Here is a 16,932-nt window from a genome sequence, read left to right on the forward strand (position 1 = left end):
AATTTTCTGAAAATATCAATTTTTAAGATAGTTATTCAATTTACCAAAAATAACTCAACTAAAAGTTATTTTTAGTAAATTGAATAACTATCTTAAAAATTGATATTTTCAGAAAATAACTCAACTAAAAGTTATTTTTAGTAAATTGAATAACTATCTTAAAAATTGATATTTTCAGAAAATTTTTGTTTTACTAATCAGCAATAGCATGAAGAATCTATCCTCTAAATCTCATTTATTTATCGCTTACCGAATTTGAGATGTTCTGTCCCAAAAAGTTAAACTTTAGGCGCTCATATCTCAAAAAGTAATGATCAGAAAAAATGTTTTCCTGAGAAAACTTTTTCATTTTGATAGCTTGATGATAATTATACAAATCAAAAAATATCACGAGTAAAAAGTTTATTTTTAGCCTTTGCACTGCCTTAAGTGGAAGAGGGGGCTCTTATTGTCTCAACTTCGCCCACAACACTTGTAATATTTTTAAGTGTGATAAATAAAGGCAACTATCTATCTCTATAGTAGGCAGTGGCAAGGCAGAGAATCGGCAACGCTGTTCTCGTACCTCTCTCCACAGCCATTATAAAGTGCACCTCACTACAAGCAAAGCTATTACTTTATTTGAAAAATGATACTAAATGCCGATTGCACAAAAGCTGGTTGAATTTTAATCGAGATTAATTCCAGGAGAACCAATCAGAGTACGGTAGCTTCTTTTCGAAAAATCCTCTGATTGGTTTTCGTGAAATTAATCACAATTGAAATTCAACCGGCTTTTGTGCAACCGGGGTCTAAATTGTTACTACTACTACTGATCACTCTATATTATTACCCTACCGCAATTTCTGTTTACATGTTTATGTTTGTATTTCACCGGATCTCGAAAACGGCTCTAAAGATTCTCACGAAATTCAGAACATAGTAGGTTTATAATATAAAAATTCGATTGCACTAGGTCTCATCCCTGGGAAAACTCGCTGAAGGACATTTGGGATAATTATTATTCATCCTTGGAAAAACAGCTGATAATAATTATTTCGTCGTCTGTTGGTGATGGAAGTGAGTGAGCGAGTTCATGTGTTTGGGACTGTGTCAAAATTATGACTCAGCTGTTGAACTTTTGTAATCATTCAATCAGGTACTTAGTGCCGGTTGCAAAAAAGCCGGGTTATTTTCAATCCTGACTAATTCCAGTAGATCCATCTTTTTGAAATGGTCTTCTCTGATTTGGTTCACGTGGAATTAATCAGGATTAAAATTTAACCGGCTTTTGTGCAACCGGGCCTTTGTGAGGGAAATTTTTGCATTCCTCTGGAAATTAATCTCAATTTACTGTGATTAGATAGAACATTCCTGTTTGAATGTTATTATAATTTCTTCTTTCGTAATAAATTTTTTATGCTTTGTACTCCAGAGCAAAGCTCGGTCCCCGATATTTATTGTTAATCAATCTATATTATTATAATATAGATAGGCTAATAATAATAATATAGAGTGACCTAGCTGGGTCAGTTCTGGTGTCAGATTTTTCAGGTCTCACCTGAACTATTCCAGGGTCTCTCTGACAAAATTGTTACTTGGAAATGGAATGAGAACTAAAGCGTTATAAAATCAACACTTTATTTTGAAACCAATAATTATACAAGCAATACGGCATTGATGCAGCCGTCATTTTCAGGGTTGTTAGTCACCTGCGCATACTTTCCCCACACCACTTTACCGGTCTGTGTGACAAGTCCCAATTCGCTGATGTTCACTTCGATCACTGTACCTTTGGTGATGACGCCCAGTGACGTGTACATAGTAGAGCTCGGGTTCTTCTTGACGCCGATAATCGGCAGACAGAAAGTTGCTTTCAGTTCAGGATGGGTGACATGCGCCTTGTTGAACCGGAGTGCCATGGGACGTATGAACCTTTCGAATTTCGGTGGTTTACGAGTGAAGCCTTCCCCTACGTAGCACACTTTGGTGACCATTCGCTTCCAGGCTTTCCGTTTAGTTTTGCCGCTTCTGATGACCTTGAAGACTTCCGCGTCAGCCTGTTGCCGCACTTTGGGTATGGGTACATCCCATTTCCCCGCCTTCTCCTTCCTCTTCTGTTTAATCATATTCGACAACACTTTGGCTCTCGACTGGACGTTCCTGTCTAGCAGATACACAGGCAGTGCCCCTTCCTTGGCCTCCTCATGAGTCTGTTTCACCTTCTTCTCCTCGTGCGCCTTGATCTTCTTCTTCATCTGGATCTTCTCAAGGCGACGTTCCTTGTTGAAGATCTTCGCCTTGAGACCGCGCAGTTTCTTGGCCATCTCGGCCCTCTTGTGCGGCTCTCTCGCCTGTCGCTTCCTCTTTCTCTCTTCATAGTCGAGCCGGCGACCGTACAGCTTCTGGTGCCTCTCGATGTACTCGTTCTGCGGCATTCTGGATCAGTTCCTGTGAAAACAAATGGAGAAAGATTACTTGAAAGGATCAAAAATGGTTGTGAGAATGGAAGGAGGAATACTTGCAAAAATGGCTGTAAGAATGGAAGGAGGAATGTTTGGCGTTAACTTGCAAACCAATATAGAGAATAATTTTTTCTTCCCCACTTATTTATCTCTAGTCTACTCTTGGATTGGATCTTAGCTACACAAAAATTGAGTTTTGATGCTCATGGCATCATTGTCAGTTGCTTTCATGCTATTTGAATCCCTTTTTGTTCTAATAATAAGAAAATAAGTAAGTAGAAAATGTATCATATTAATGGTTCTATAATTTGATTATGGTGGTGTCAATCACACAGGCTCAAGTTTATCATCAAGTTAACAAACTTGACTTTTGAATGTTTTGTTTACATAGACTCTACGAATAGCTACAAAACAAAATTTACAAGACCATGAGCAGATGGGGTTTTCAGGATTGCCTCAAAATAATAATTATTTATCACAAAAATGAGGCCCCAACTATACGAGCGTAGTAGATGCATAAAATTATTCCGCGCATCTTCAGCATGTATGGCACCATGACGTGGCCACTAACGACAGGACAAGTATGTTGGAGATGTGTGTACACACATGGTCTTTATGCATGTTGTGCCAAAAAGTTGTTTTTTAAAGTATTTTGCTTTTATGTCTTTTTCCGTTTGGAGACATACCCGTTCACACATGAGACATGCTTGATACATGCTCCAATCGTTAATGGCCACCTTTATGAGGCACGTCTATTACACAAAGTTGGGGCCTAAAAAACAACTCAAGTAATACAAAGGTAGTCGGTAGGTAGTCTTAAAATTCATTAAAAAACTAACTTGATTAATTATTAAATATTATGAGATCAATAAGCTACAGTATGCTGCAGAAGAATGCAGTTTGGATATTGTCATCCAGTGGTCATCTGGAGCACTGTAGGCCACTCTTCGCCAGACTCGGGATTCTCACAGTTTTTAGCCAGTTTATCTTTGCTTTCCTGGTTGGTATTAGGAATACCAATCTGACAGTAAATTTGAGGGGGTTGCAGAGTGCCTACTTACTTTGAAATGCTCTCGACGTCAATGTTCCTCGATGTAGGCTAAGTAAGGCTTAAAACTGTTATCCGAATATCGCTATTTAAATGTTTAATATGCTACCTCCATCTGTGCGTCATTTGAGTGACAGTGAGTTCAAGGAGAGTTCCAGGAGACTTAAGTCCTGGATGTGTGCCAGACCATACTACTTCTTGAGTGAATTTTTCCAGGAGTCTATAGATGACATTTAGCGGCCATCACCGTGTTTAGCCATCTATGCCATTATGTTTTATTTTTTGACATGACAGTGTTGTCAAAAACTTTTGTGTGAAATTGTATATTGACATGATGACCTACCCAGCTCATCTGGCTGGTTAATGGTCCTACAAATGAAGATTGAAGATATTGGACTACATGTATCGACACAGAATCAATTAGGCATAATGTATTATGTTTAATAGAAAAGATTCAAAGGTTATCTTGTACGGTACCTTGTTTTTGAGATTGTTGAAATTCATGACATTACATCATCAATGGATTGAAGGTGAATTCTTCTATTAAATTGAATATCATAGCTCGAGAATTTTGAACACTTGATTGATATTACTGGATTGATAGAGTAAACGAGTATAATTAATATACAAATTTTAGACAATATTGGGTAATATATCAGAGTGGTGTCTGTAAACGAACGTTGCTTGAACAAGATGAGATTTATCAGAATTTCACAGACCAAAATGTACGGAAAAAATAATAAAATTAAGTTGAAATTAAAATTGTTGAAAAAATAAATTTACTTACCAAAATGCAAACAAAACTGAATAACAAAAGCGTGGAGGAATTTGCGTTCTCCACAGAAAAGAGGTTATGTTTTCAGAAGCCTATCATAGATCCGAGAAATCGGTTAGTAGATAAAAGAGGTACTCTTACTCTGGGTCTGGGTATGGATGAAATGTATATAATGCTCAGAATGAATTATTCTAATTGATAAAAGAGAATTTATTGAGAAAATATAATTTCTGAAAAAGTAGATGAATTATTGATTGAATCAAATACTTCCCAAAACGGAAACTTGACATTGTTGGTAGCACTGACAAATACGGCTTTTCTATTTGAGAATATCCTTTTCCGCTTTCAAAGCTTGTGTGCGTGTTGGTTAACATATTCAGGTGTAATTTTAGTTATTAAAAATGAAAGCCAAAGGAGAGGTAAGTTATTTCTAATATTTTATTTTATTGAAATGTTTCTTACAATTTATAAATATAACTTTGATGGACTCATCTAAATACCTCCTATAATATTCCATCTGATTGAATCTAACCTATAACCTACAAACATGTGTCCACCTATCTATTTACACGGTATTTTTTACTTATTTAATTTTCTGAGATGTATTATTTTTCAAACTTAATGTTTCTATTTCAATATTTTTTATAAGTTTTAGGCTACATAATTATTAGATATGAAAAAAATGAGGCCTACTCATGTTCAAGCTCTAGCATGATGTTACCAAAATTATCAAATTTTTCTCACCCGGCTGTTAATATCAGGAATGCCAAGTTGTTCAATAATAGTTCAATATATCAGTTAATTTAATCCTGTACAATCACTTCATAACAGTTGATTCAGGAATTCGCAGGCAAAATTTAGCCTGCATGAAAAACTAACCTGTCAGTTCTTTGAATCTTTCACAGTGTCGGCTTTTGTGTACTATACTGACTAGCTTGAATTATCTTGCTAGCTTCTGCTGTGTATATAGCATTTTTTATAATTTAATATTAACAATAAACCATAACAATAGCCTAAAGCTTAACGAAATAATAAGTTTTTAGTTAGTCAGGTGTTACATTATTATTTATCTACAAATTCAACAGATTCTTGTTTCTGCTTGTTTCATAATTATCAAGAGAACTAGGATGTTGCCACAAAGTCAAGCAAATTGTGCTTAACAACTTGGGAATTACAGTATCTGGAATATTTGTCATTGATAATAGTCTCCTCTTATGCCAGCGTCACACGCTCGCCAAGTCGCTTGTCAAACGGCTTGCTGTATACGTCTATACGGGCAGAGTGAAGGCGAGCGGTGGCATTTTAGCCATCCACACTTGCGCTCGTCGACATTTGTACGTACTTGGCAAGAGTGTGAAAGCGGTATACTTCGTGAACGAGCACTCATGCATTAGAAGGAAACAGAGGCTTGTTCAGGGCCAAGCCATACAAGGCGTTTTTTTGTTGACACTACAGTACAGATAGCTCTCCGATTAGATGGACAGAAATCTTACTAACCTATTCAGCCAATCTGAAACTAACGATGCTTATTGTAAACTTGTTTTATTCTATGGCAAATATAAATATTGTATTGAGAGGTTTCTGTCATGCAAACCGCCTTGTGTCCCTTGGTCCTAAAAAGCCTCCTTCTGAAGCATCTGAGCTTGTTACTCTTGGCACCTACTCATGTTTACTGGTGTGAGAAGACATTAAATAAAAAGTAACAAGTGTTAATTTATTGACAATGTTCTTATACGTTTTTTAAGCAAATAATCTTTAATTTCAGTTGAAGGAGTTCGAAGTGATCGGCAGGAAGTTGCCAACAGAGAAGGAGAAGACCACTCCTCTCTATAAGATGAGAATTTTCGCACCTGACGCCATCGTTGCCAAGTCCAGGTTTTGGTATTTCCTTAGGCAACTAAAGAAGTTCAAGAAGAGCACCGGTGAAATTGTTCACTTAAAACAGGTGAGTGAATCTGATTGATGATATCGTTGTATTCATTTTGGTTTCAGATTTGATTTTTATAGTTTTGAACATTGTTCTATTTTAGGCGAGGCGCACACCAGTTAGTCTAGACAAGACATGATCAGACACGTTTAGTCACAATACTTCACATTGCTGCTTATGACGCAATCCATACTGATTAATCATTGAAATTAGACATGCCTTCATAAGCAACAATGTGAAGTATTGTGACTGAACGTGTCTGATCATGTCTTGTCTAGACTAACTGGTGTGCGCCTAGCCTTAGTATTTTATTTGACTAGGCGTAATCACAATGTTGGATTTAGACGAGTTATTCGTCTCGTCTCAGCTCAAACTCAAATAACTCGACTTAGCTGGCTATCTCGAAGATCGTGAATACACCTACTGTTATAGATGGTTCAGTCACGAGAAAAAGGTTGAGATTGGGCACGGTCTGGAAGCACGAAAAGTGGTAAATTGTTCTAGTTCCAGTGGTAAATTGTTCTAGTTCCAGTGGTAAATTGTTGAATCACGGGACTGGTGCAAAATTTTTCCATTCCCATGGAACGCCATTTCAAAATCTTTGGTTCAAGCTTTTGGCGCGCACTCATGAAGTTGATTTACACCAAAATGTGTCGTTTACTAGCTGCGTAAATGGAAAAAGGCCGCATTAAAAACTTACCGTCTAGAAAAGTGTGCATTTCTTTCACTCCATTACTCTCAAATTTTCTATACATTTTACTTTTTAGGGAACTTTGGACTATATACGGCGAGGTGGAACTACCCTTGGGTCTCCCCACCATTCAAAGCCATACACTAATAATAATAATAATAATAATAATGCTTATCCTTGAGTAATGTTCATGAATTCGCATTCTCACGAATTGTAACTTATTATTGACAGATCCCTGAGAAGTCTCCAGTGAAGATAAAGAACTTTGGCATCTGGCTGCGTTACGATTCGCGGTCGGGAACTCACAACATGTACAGGGAGTACCGTGATCTGTCCGTGTCCGGCGCAGTCACACAGTGCTACCGTGATATGGGAGCCAGGCACAGGGCCAGGGCTCACTCCATCCAGGTGCGTTTTAATCATGCAATCTGTTGTTGAAAAAATCAGTTGTAGGACTTCGTTGGTAGAGTCCCTTTTGGGAAGGACCCACAAGGGGTCCCGTTGCTTGAGAAAATACAATCTAATACTTTAGTAATTGCATATTCTAATAATCAGCTGACTACTAACATTACTTTTCTTGCCCTATTAACATAGGTAAGGAAAGTATTGCTTTCCGAAAAAAAATTAAGGTAGCTCACCCCAATTTCCAAATTTCTATACGTTTCAAGGTCCCCTGAGTCTATAAAAGTGGTTTTTGGGTATATTGGTCTGTATGTGTGTGTGTGTGTGTGTGTGTGTGTGTGTGTGTCTGTGTACACGATATCTCATCTCCCAATTATGGAATGTCCTTACACTATAAGGATCCGACACGAACAATTTCGATCAAATGTAATTCAAGATGGCGGCAAAAATGTCAAAAACAGGGGTTTTTTTGCGATTTTCTCGAAAACGGCTCCAACGATTTTGATCAAATTTATACCTAAAATAGTCATTGATCTATCAACTGCCACAAGTCCTATATCTGTAAAAAATTTCAGGAGCTCCGCCTCATCTATGCAAAATTTGATTTCAGATTCCCAATTATCAGGCTTCAGATATAAGTTAAACAAAAAAGTTTGAGCATGAAAATATCTTCAATTTAGTAACATTTTCACATAAAATTAAAAATAAGCTCGAAATTCGAGAATATATGATAATTCAATTTCAAACTGTTGGCAATTGTTGACTCTATTAAATCATTCACTATGAAGAGATAGCACACCTCCTGTGTCTCCAGCGTTATTGTCCCTGTCACCAGCTGGCTGAGATCTTTGAATAGTAGACTTGAGATGCGCGTGAACACTAGCGTCAGGTGATCAATTTCTATAACTGCAAGGAAAGTTGTGTGAGTGCGCCACACCAATTTTTATTAGTTTGTTTTTTTTTCATGCAATAGACTCCTGGTCTGGATATATAATTTCTAGGCATCAATGGGTCTTACGTCTGTTATACTTGCCGTTGAAATGCATTAGCTCGTAGGCTGTGCGTTATAACCTTCCACTCCCTTCCACCACATGAGACTCAACGCATTTTTTTTAGGGTGGGGGAAGAGTTTGGTCAGTTTGCTCTCTCCAGCCGGTACCCTCCCTTGGAACATTCTCTACACTGGCCGTATGAATGCTGAGTGAGAGGGGAAGATGTGTGAGAGAGACATTCCCACCCCTACATCCCTATGAATGCTGTACACTGGCCGTATTACCTATGTATATACACTGTACCTATTACCTCTACAACAAGCCGTATGAATGCTGAGTGAGAGGGGAAGATGTGTGAGAGAGACATTCCCACCCCTACATCCCTATGAATGCTGTACACTGGCCGTATTACCTATGTATATACACTGTACCTATTACCTCTACAACAAGCCGTATGAATGCTGAGTGAGAGGGGAAGATGTGTGAGAGAGACATTACCACCCCTACATCCCTACCACAGAAAAAGTACAGAATGGAAACTTGTAATCAATCGCCTATCTAACCAATGCTTTTTGTTTTTACATGACGCCAATACTAAACACGTCACGTGACCTTGGGAAGTTCCAATCCTGGTCTTCTGATTGGCTCGTGGCAGTGAATGAGATCAATTGATCCGGATCATTAAAGTGATCCGAACCTGCCATCAATACTATTACAATGCGGCGCTTCCTAACAAGATGGCGGATTTTAGCGTCAGGGTTTCATTTTAGCCAAGTTTCCATACTGTATGTATACTGTGTCCCTACCACGACAGCCACTCTTTCGCCGTTTGAGGGGTTGAGGTTCATGTTATAACTCATGGCCTATACAATAATCGTTATTGTTAGACCAAGCTCACTTGGAACTATGAGCATGGTTTGAATGATATGCATTGTTGTTATTCATGAGGAATATGGACAGTTTGGAGTGAATCTTCAAGATAACATTTATTTATTCGTTCACAATGGAGACAATGGGTTTCCTCAAATATGTCTCATTTACAATAAAAATCTTAAAAATATAAATGAAGATAAAATGATGAAAAATAATAAAAATTAAAGGAATTAATACTTATACAAAAAAGAACATAAGAAGGGACACGAATTTGTTTGAGCACCATGCTAAAATATTGAACTGCGTGTGGCTTTCTAAACCCTGTTTCAGATGAATTTCTGCTCTGCCTTCCAGAAAAATAATACGATATATCTTTGGGAGGGTTTACTCATTCGGAGAATGAAATCCTGTTGACGCTCTTATGATGATCAATGGTGTTTTTGTGAAGCAGAGCAGAAATTTATTGGAAATAAGGGGTTAATAGCAAAGTTGTAGCCAGAAGAATACAAATATAATACTAATATAATGAGGGTGATGCCCCCATAAGCTCTTAGGCTTGTGCGTGTCCATTTATATTCTATTACATCTGTTTCTGATGCTCTTTTATTGGCTTTATCATCTTTCTTGTTCATTCAGTTTAGAGTGGTTAAAAATTGTTGTAATTAAAAGTCACTTTTTGTCAATGACTTATCACAAGTAATCATTGTAATTAAAATCAAATCTTTATTGCAAAAAACTACCCAACTGTAAGAAAAGAAGATTTATATTATAAGAAGTCTGTATACTCCAATATTAGCATGCTCCTGCAATTAGCATTGTATAAATTAATTCATGTGGGAATGGCCAATTCTCTAAAAACAATAGTTTCAGGCTGGTGGTACCTGAAACAATTTTTAGTTTTTTTTTCAGTTCTCGGTAGTTAATTTTATTCTATTTTCTTGTGATAAGTGTTTGATTTATTACGTTGTTAAATGTTGGCTATAAAGAATTGAATTTAATTGAAAAATATGACCGGAGTCTGTTGGTGGACTCAGTTATATTTCATTGTCGACAAAGTAATTCAATATTATCAAACTGAGTATTATTATAACATATAACATTCTCTTTTCAATACCTCCTCTTTAGAATAAACCGTATTTGAATGGCTAATTGCAGAAAGGGAACATGATCAAATTTTTCAAATTTTTTTTCAAAAAATCAACTATTTAATGTAAGATACATCGTTTACTGTAGGAAGGATACATGTCCAACTGAAAACATTGTAATGACAACGTTTTGAATAATATCGTTTACTACAGGTTTAGATTCAGGTTTAAATAAGTTTTTGTCTCTCCTGTAAAATTATGAAAACTGGATATGTTCCCTTTCTGCAATTAGCGATTCATTTAAGTGTGAAGCAAATGCAGTATTCCAATCAAGGTAACATTCTACTTAGATTATTATCACTGATGAAAATACCATGAACGATCTTTTGTAATACTATTACAAACTGAGCATTCATGTGTTCATCCACAACATAGCATCTGGCTTTTCATCGAATGTGTGTAGCCTAATCTGCGTATTCTCCATTTCGAAAAGCTTCGAGTATTGAACTGTATCTGAACAAACAGCTGCTATCTGAGTGTATCATCCGATTACTGTTAATTCTGGACACTTGATATTCAAATCAAACTCATTTTTCTCTTATATACTCAATAAGTTTGCAACCGATTGTCTTTATAAATAGAACTGTTGAGATATGTAAAGATCATCCTAACTAATTCTGGTTTGTTTCGGAGTTTAATATTGTTTGGAATTTTGAAAAGTAGTAAATAATAAACAACTTGATTTTCAACTGTTGTTACCTGGTGCAATGTTAAACTTCTCAACGTATTGTGTATTTCATTGAATGACAAAAATACGTAGTAAAAGAAAAACAGGCATAAGATGATAAGACATTTATTGACAATTGTTACAAGGCTGTTGCCTATGGTAACATTCACAAAAAATTGACAATATAAATTTAAAATAATACAAACTTAAGGAATAAGTTAGCATTAGCACGAAAACTCAAGTCACATTAGCATGATTATTAGTTAGGATGTTCTTTACATATTTCAGTAGTTCAATCAATCAATCAATTTATTCAGCCTGGCGATACAGTAGTACATAAGGCCACGTCACAAAACATTTTATAAAATTACGATACCGGTACATAATAAAATCATAATTAGGTCAAAATACATAATAAAAAATCCTTAAAATGAGTAAAGACAACAATATCAATTAATAGCATTCAATAGTTCACCCATGATAGGGCTACGTTATAATTAACTATTTCATGTAATAGATGACATTAATCATTTATTCTACCTACCACTGTCCTGAATTCCTCTAAAGACCTCTAAAGTTCTATTTATAAAGACAATCAGTTGGAATTATTGAACAGTTCCGCATCAGTATTAATCACAAATATCTAAGTAAATAATATAGTATATAGTAAGCCATCAACATTATACCAGATCACATTAACAAACTAGAGAAAAGTTATTTGCATCCATGTGGAATGAAACTTATCGTGAAAGTATTCCATGAAAAATTAAACTCCATAATACAACACAATAGAGGGTAGATAAAATAGGTAAGAAATAAACTATGAAGGTGGTTCTATTATAAAACATGGTGATTAGACTTTCAATAAAATAAAGAGAAATAATTGTGAAATTGAGCATGAAATAGCAATGAAATGGGAGCATGAATGCACCAAACCCTGTCAATCATAATGACCTTAATGTTATTGTATCATTTATTGATGATGACAGAAGCCTCGATTAAAACAAATAGTAGCTTGGGGAGCCAAGGCATAGCCCTTTTTGTAAAACAATTTTGATATAGTTCAAATTATTGTAAATGTTTATGTATTTCAACTGTTGCGATTGCTTGTTGCAGATCATCAAGGTGGAAGTTGTGAAAGCTGCTAACTGCCGACGACCTCTGGTGAAGCAGTTCCACGACTCTCACATCCGCTTCCCTCTGCCCAAGAGGATCCAACAGAAGAACAAGATGCCCAAGTTCTCAGTCAGGAAGCCACGTACCTTCTTCCTCTAAGATAACGGCTGTCATTTGGTTGACTAATAAACCTTTTATTTAAATCTCTGTCTTCGTCATTGTTGATCTGCCTTTCAATAATTCATCTTAGTTATTGGGTGGAATTAGATAATCAGAATAAACAGAACTCGTGAACTAGAAGTAGAAAATTTGAGCCCTCTTTGTTGTGATCAATTTGTAATACACGAACACACGTCTCATGTATTGATTAATGTCGTCCATCAAGACATGTCTGAATTGTCTGTCTATCAATGTTTATCTAAGAGTGAGTTTCACATTATTCACGTTAACGCTTCGCTTAGTAATCTCCAGCTAACACTAACTGATGACTTTAACGCAAGATTAAGAAATTTGATTTCACCAACGGAAACTAATGTTACGTTACGAAACGACAGATTAGAATGGATCATGGTGGCAATGAGCCTCTAGATTCAACTAGAATCCAACTAGATTCCGAAATCACAAGTTTTGTTCACAAAAATGAGTGAAGATTAGCCTACAAATTTTAGTAATTAATAATTAACTTATATTGTAGTGTTTTTAGTTGTATGATTTATTAAATTTAATTTAGGCTGTAGTGTTTTAATAATTGCTCTATAGATTGTTTTTTCTTCTGTAAATAAGTAAAATTTCACAGGCTGTCTTCTAGCCACTCTATCAATGTTGTGTTGCCTAAAGCTATCAAAAGAAGAAGGGACCCAACATTCACAAACAGTGAAAGAACGCATCATGTCAATCTTATTGAAAAATAAGTCGATTTCGTCCAAATTATTAAAATTATCAACCCTTTCTCTTATTCATCTAGGTCGGCGAACAACATAATCATCATCACTATCACTTTCAAATGCCAATTCGTATGCTGTTCTAGAATTATTTGGTCTTTCCATATTGAAACAACAAATTAATCTATTAAAAAATAATCGTAAAAACCACGAATAGATAATTAAACATAATCTTGACAATTTACTTTCAACATGACAGTAAACAGAACGCCGCCATTTTTTTCTTAAAGACAGATTACAGATGTAACGACGGTTAACTCTATAACGGCTCATTAGCTCTAAACCTAGCGCCGCAGTGCAGGATGGTTTCTCACAGCTTGGCGTTGTTGTCATTCGAGATGGGGTGTCTGGCTTGGAAGTGTTTCGGCCGCATTGCAGGATGACTGTTAACGGTTGCCGGAAGATCAACAGCTGGATTTTTTCGTTATTTTTCGTGATAGAGAAATTCTGATTGCAGATTCGTTCTCAGCGACCCCAAGTTTAGCCTAAAGGCTCAGAATGCCAACAATGTTTTTAAATAATTAAAAATCATTATGAAAAGTCATTAATATGGTAGTACACCACGTTTCTGGGTGACTGTTTACTGGTGACTGGAGTTATTATTGACACACAAAAATCAAAATAATCGTGAGAAAGAAAACTGTTGATGAACGCGAATAAGACCGCCACTCCATTGTTCTATTGTCTCGACTGCTTGGCTGAGCCTGGCTGGAGGGATCAAATAACCGACTGGTTTGATCTTTCGTCTGTCCGCTAGGTGGAACTACGCCGACCATTGCTGGGTGGAAGATGTTACTGCGGCCGCTCGCATTCCCACCAACGCTGCTATTATTTGCTGTCTCAGCGCCTAGTCCGATTCAGCCAAGCAACCAGCCTGCACTGCGGAGCTAGGTTAACGGCGTGTTGTGAAACCCAATTTTGTCAGTCAAGGGCTAATTGGAGTTTACGCTTCCTCTAAGTTTAGTTCCTGGTGAAACCCGGCCTTAGTCGTTAGCTGGTCGATACTAGGTTTCCGTCATGACTTACTTTAGTGAGGCTCACGTTATAATGTCAGTGTAGAGAGATAGGAGAACAGCTTTTTATAATAGTTCACTGCCATTGTAACGTGGACCTCACTGTATCAGAAGCATGGTGTACTATGTGGACAAATACAGAGTGTTTCAGAGAAATGGGAAATTTTGAAAGTTACATAATTTCAAGTAAAACAAATCTTTAAATAAAGTTTTTCATATCATTCAATAGTAATAATGCCAATTCAGAATAAATAATACCGAAACATTTATTTTTTGAAGATGACATCTTGCAGGTGTATTCCGTTTCAACGCAAACATTCCTGTAGTCTCTTCATCACATTGTCCATGCATGGTTTGACGTAACATTACAACTGGAATTTGAAATTGCTTCTCGAATCTTGGCTTTCAATTCTTCCGTTGTTTCTCATGAAATCACAGTCCCAATTCAAAATTGGATTGATTTTGAGATCGACAATAGTGCGGCCATTGTATAAAATATTTTTTGCGATTCCAAAATGCTGAGATGCTATACGATGAAAAAATAGCCATGTCTTTAGCACAAACAGAAATATATAAATTTAATTTAAAAATTGTTTTAGGGTGTCTAATGTATTTCAAAACTTCAAATAGGAAATCAATGGTCCCACAGCCATCTCTGACATTATGCAACAGTGAATAGCAAAGTTGCATATAAAATCGCAGCATTACGATCCAGCGATTCTTTGCCTTACGAGTGAGTTAATAATTTGAGCGCGTTTCATCAGTAAGGATGAATGGATGATCGTGATTAGTCATTGATCGTTCCCACACTTACCGATTTTTGACCGACACTCAGAATATTGTCCTCTTTTGGCTAAGAATCAGCTGTTTGTGAGAATTAGCTAATCTGAGGACAATATTGAGCGTCGGCCGACAATCGGTAAGTGTGAAACCGATCATTCAATTGGTTTTCTATGAACTTTTTTCTATTGGTCAATACTATAGCTATCTAGTGAAAAGACTAATGAGCTAATTTTTTCTATCCTAAAATACTACTTGAAATTTTCTATGAACTGATTGACTTTGAAGCTCATAACTGTGTGGTTTTCACGATTTAATCTTTATTGATTCATATAATAAGTACATCATCAAATTGATAGGGAGAGAAAAAATAAGGTAAACTTGTGCTATTCCTCTCCCAAATTCAGATAAGGTTACACATGATTCCAGTAGATGTTCTAGTTACTGGAGTCATCAAAAGCATGTTGTACCGTGAAGTACTTGAACCTATTTACTGTTGAAGTAATATTCTTCTGGTAACCTGCCTCAGGTTACTGGAACGTGAAACCAGGCATAAGCGACCACTAATGTAACGAAAGAATTGAGAACGGTGCTTCTCTAATTTGAGGGATTAGTCAATGCGATAATTACCGCACCTTTATAATCTACATTTGAACTTGTAGATTAGTGAGTGTTCGTTCACTGACTATAGGCCTATAGTGAGGTCCACGTTATAATGACAGTATTTGATCAACTTTGGTTTTGCTATCCTTTTCTATCATTCGACTAAGCCGGTGGTACTATCCTTTTCTAGGTCCACAACGATGCCAATTATGTTTTTGACTGTGTGGAAATATAATTAATTAATGCAGAGAATTGGCATCGCTATTCTCCTATCTTTATCCACTGCCATTATAACGTGGACCTCACTATAGTAGTGAGGTCTACGTTATGATGACAGTGTTTGATTAGCAATGGTATTGTTATCCTTGTCTATCATTCAACAAAGCGGATAGCGCTACCTCTTTCTCGCTTTGCTGTGTTGCCAGATCGTCTTTTAACAATGTAGAGTTAATGATTAATAAACAAAATATTTCATCTTAATTATGAAAATACATTACCGTATAAAATTATTGAAAAAATATAATTTCTGGATTATTATAGTATATTTCGCACCTAGGGCCGAAAATGAGACTTTTCCGGCTCGAAATCGGTTTTCAAGTCCGAGGCCGTAGGCCGAGAACTAGAAAAGATTGAGATCCGGAAAAAAATTTTTGCCCATGGTGCGAACGCTATTTTTCGCCACACAGAAAAATAAACAATATAAATATATATGAGAATAATTTTTTATTAAGCACTTCCTAAACCAAAGTGGAAGGTCTTAGCTCTAGCAAATCTGAGGTAATCTGAATATCAGGAAATTTTCAAAGTATTTTTATTTTTTATTCTGATTTGTCTAAATAACCTAAAAGATTATGTTCAATTATGTGGAAGGTTGAGTTTATACTTTTTTATTCTTTCAAATGACAATAAGATGATACTATTATAAATGTTTTAATTATTGAATAATAAACTCAAATAATGAAAAGTTTTTTGATCAGCTGTTTTAGCACGCTTGAAATTTAGCGGCCGGAAAGGATACTCTTTAGTTCCGGCTAAGGCCGGAAAGAAACCTGTTCTGACGTCAGACGAGAGTCGTCTGCAAAGAATGTCTTTCAGATCTACGTAGGGACTGGAAAACAACTGCTTTCTGTGCAGTGTGGCGAAAAAATATAATTGATTATTTTTAAACGAGAAAGTTATTTTAAATATCAATAAACCTGTATCAGCTACCGTAACGTCTACAGAAGACATTGACAAGACAGAGGATCGGCAAAGTTTTTCTCCTATCTTTCTCCACTGCTATTATAACGTGGACCTTGTTTATGTTTTTGATAGTAAAGTAAGGTTCAAAAGAACCTCACAAGTCAACCAAAGCTTATTGTGTGTTTTAAAGAAATAATTGAAATAATGTGTGGTAAAACTTGTATAAAATCACAAATTATGGAATTACTTTACTATCAATGCTTTGCACATAGGTGATAAATATGAAGTGTTATCAGGGTATAGGCTACAATAAAATGACTGACAACAAATTAC

General features: G+C 36.1%; 2 protein-coding genes across 2 annotated transcripts; one reads left to right on the forward strand and one right to left on the reverse strand.

The window, feature by feature from the left end:
• Positions 1-1,603: 1,603 nt before the first annotated feature.
• Positions 1,604-4,590, reverse strand: LOC111047386 (ribosome biogenesis protein NSA2 homolog). The gene is made up of 2 exons (XM_022333130.2): positions 4,280-4,590; positions 1,604-2,430 (listed from the first exon to the last, which is right to left on the reverse strand). Exon 2 carries the CDS (start codon positions 2,415-2,417, stop codon positions 1,638-1,640), a length of 780 nt encoding a protein of 259 aa, XP_022188822.1. The 5' UTR covers positions 2,418-2,430; positions 4,280-4,590; the 3' UTR covers positions 1,604-1,637.
• On the forward strand, positions 4,369-12,284 carry LOC111047371 (60S ribosomal protein L18a). The gene is made up of 4 exons (XM_039433242.1): positions 4,369-4,686; positions 6,033-6,212; positions 7,117-7,293; positions 12,081-12,284. The coding sequence occupies exons 1-4, from the start codon at positions 4,669-4,671 to the stop codon at positions 12,237-12,239; spliced, it is 534 nt and encodes a 177-aa protein (XP_039289176.1). The 5' UTR covers positions 4,369-4,668; the 3' UTR covers positions 12,240-12,284.
• Positions 12,285-16,932: the final 4,648 nt, after the last annotated feature.

Source organism: Nilaparvata lugens, chromosome 7, assembly GCF_014356525.2.
Source record: "Nilaparvata lugens isolate BPH chromosome 7, ASM1435652v1, whole genome shotgun sequence".
In the NCBI taxonomy this organism is placed as follows: Eukaryota; Metazoa; Arthropoda; class Insecta; order Hemiptera; family Delphacidae; genus Nilaparvata; species Nilaparvata lugens.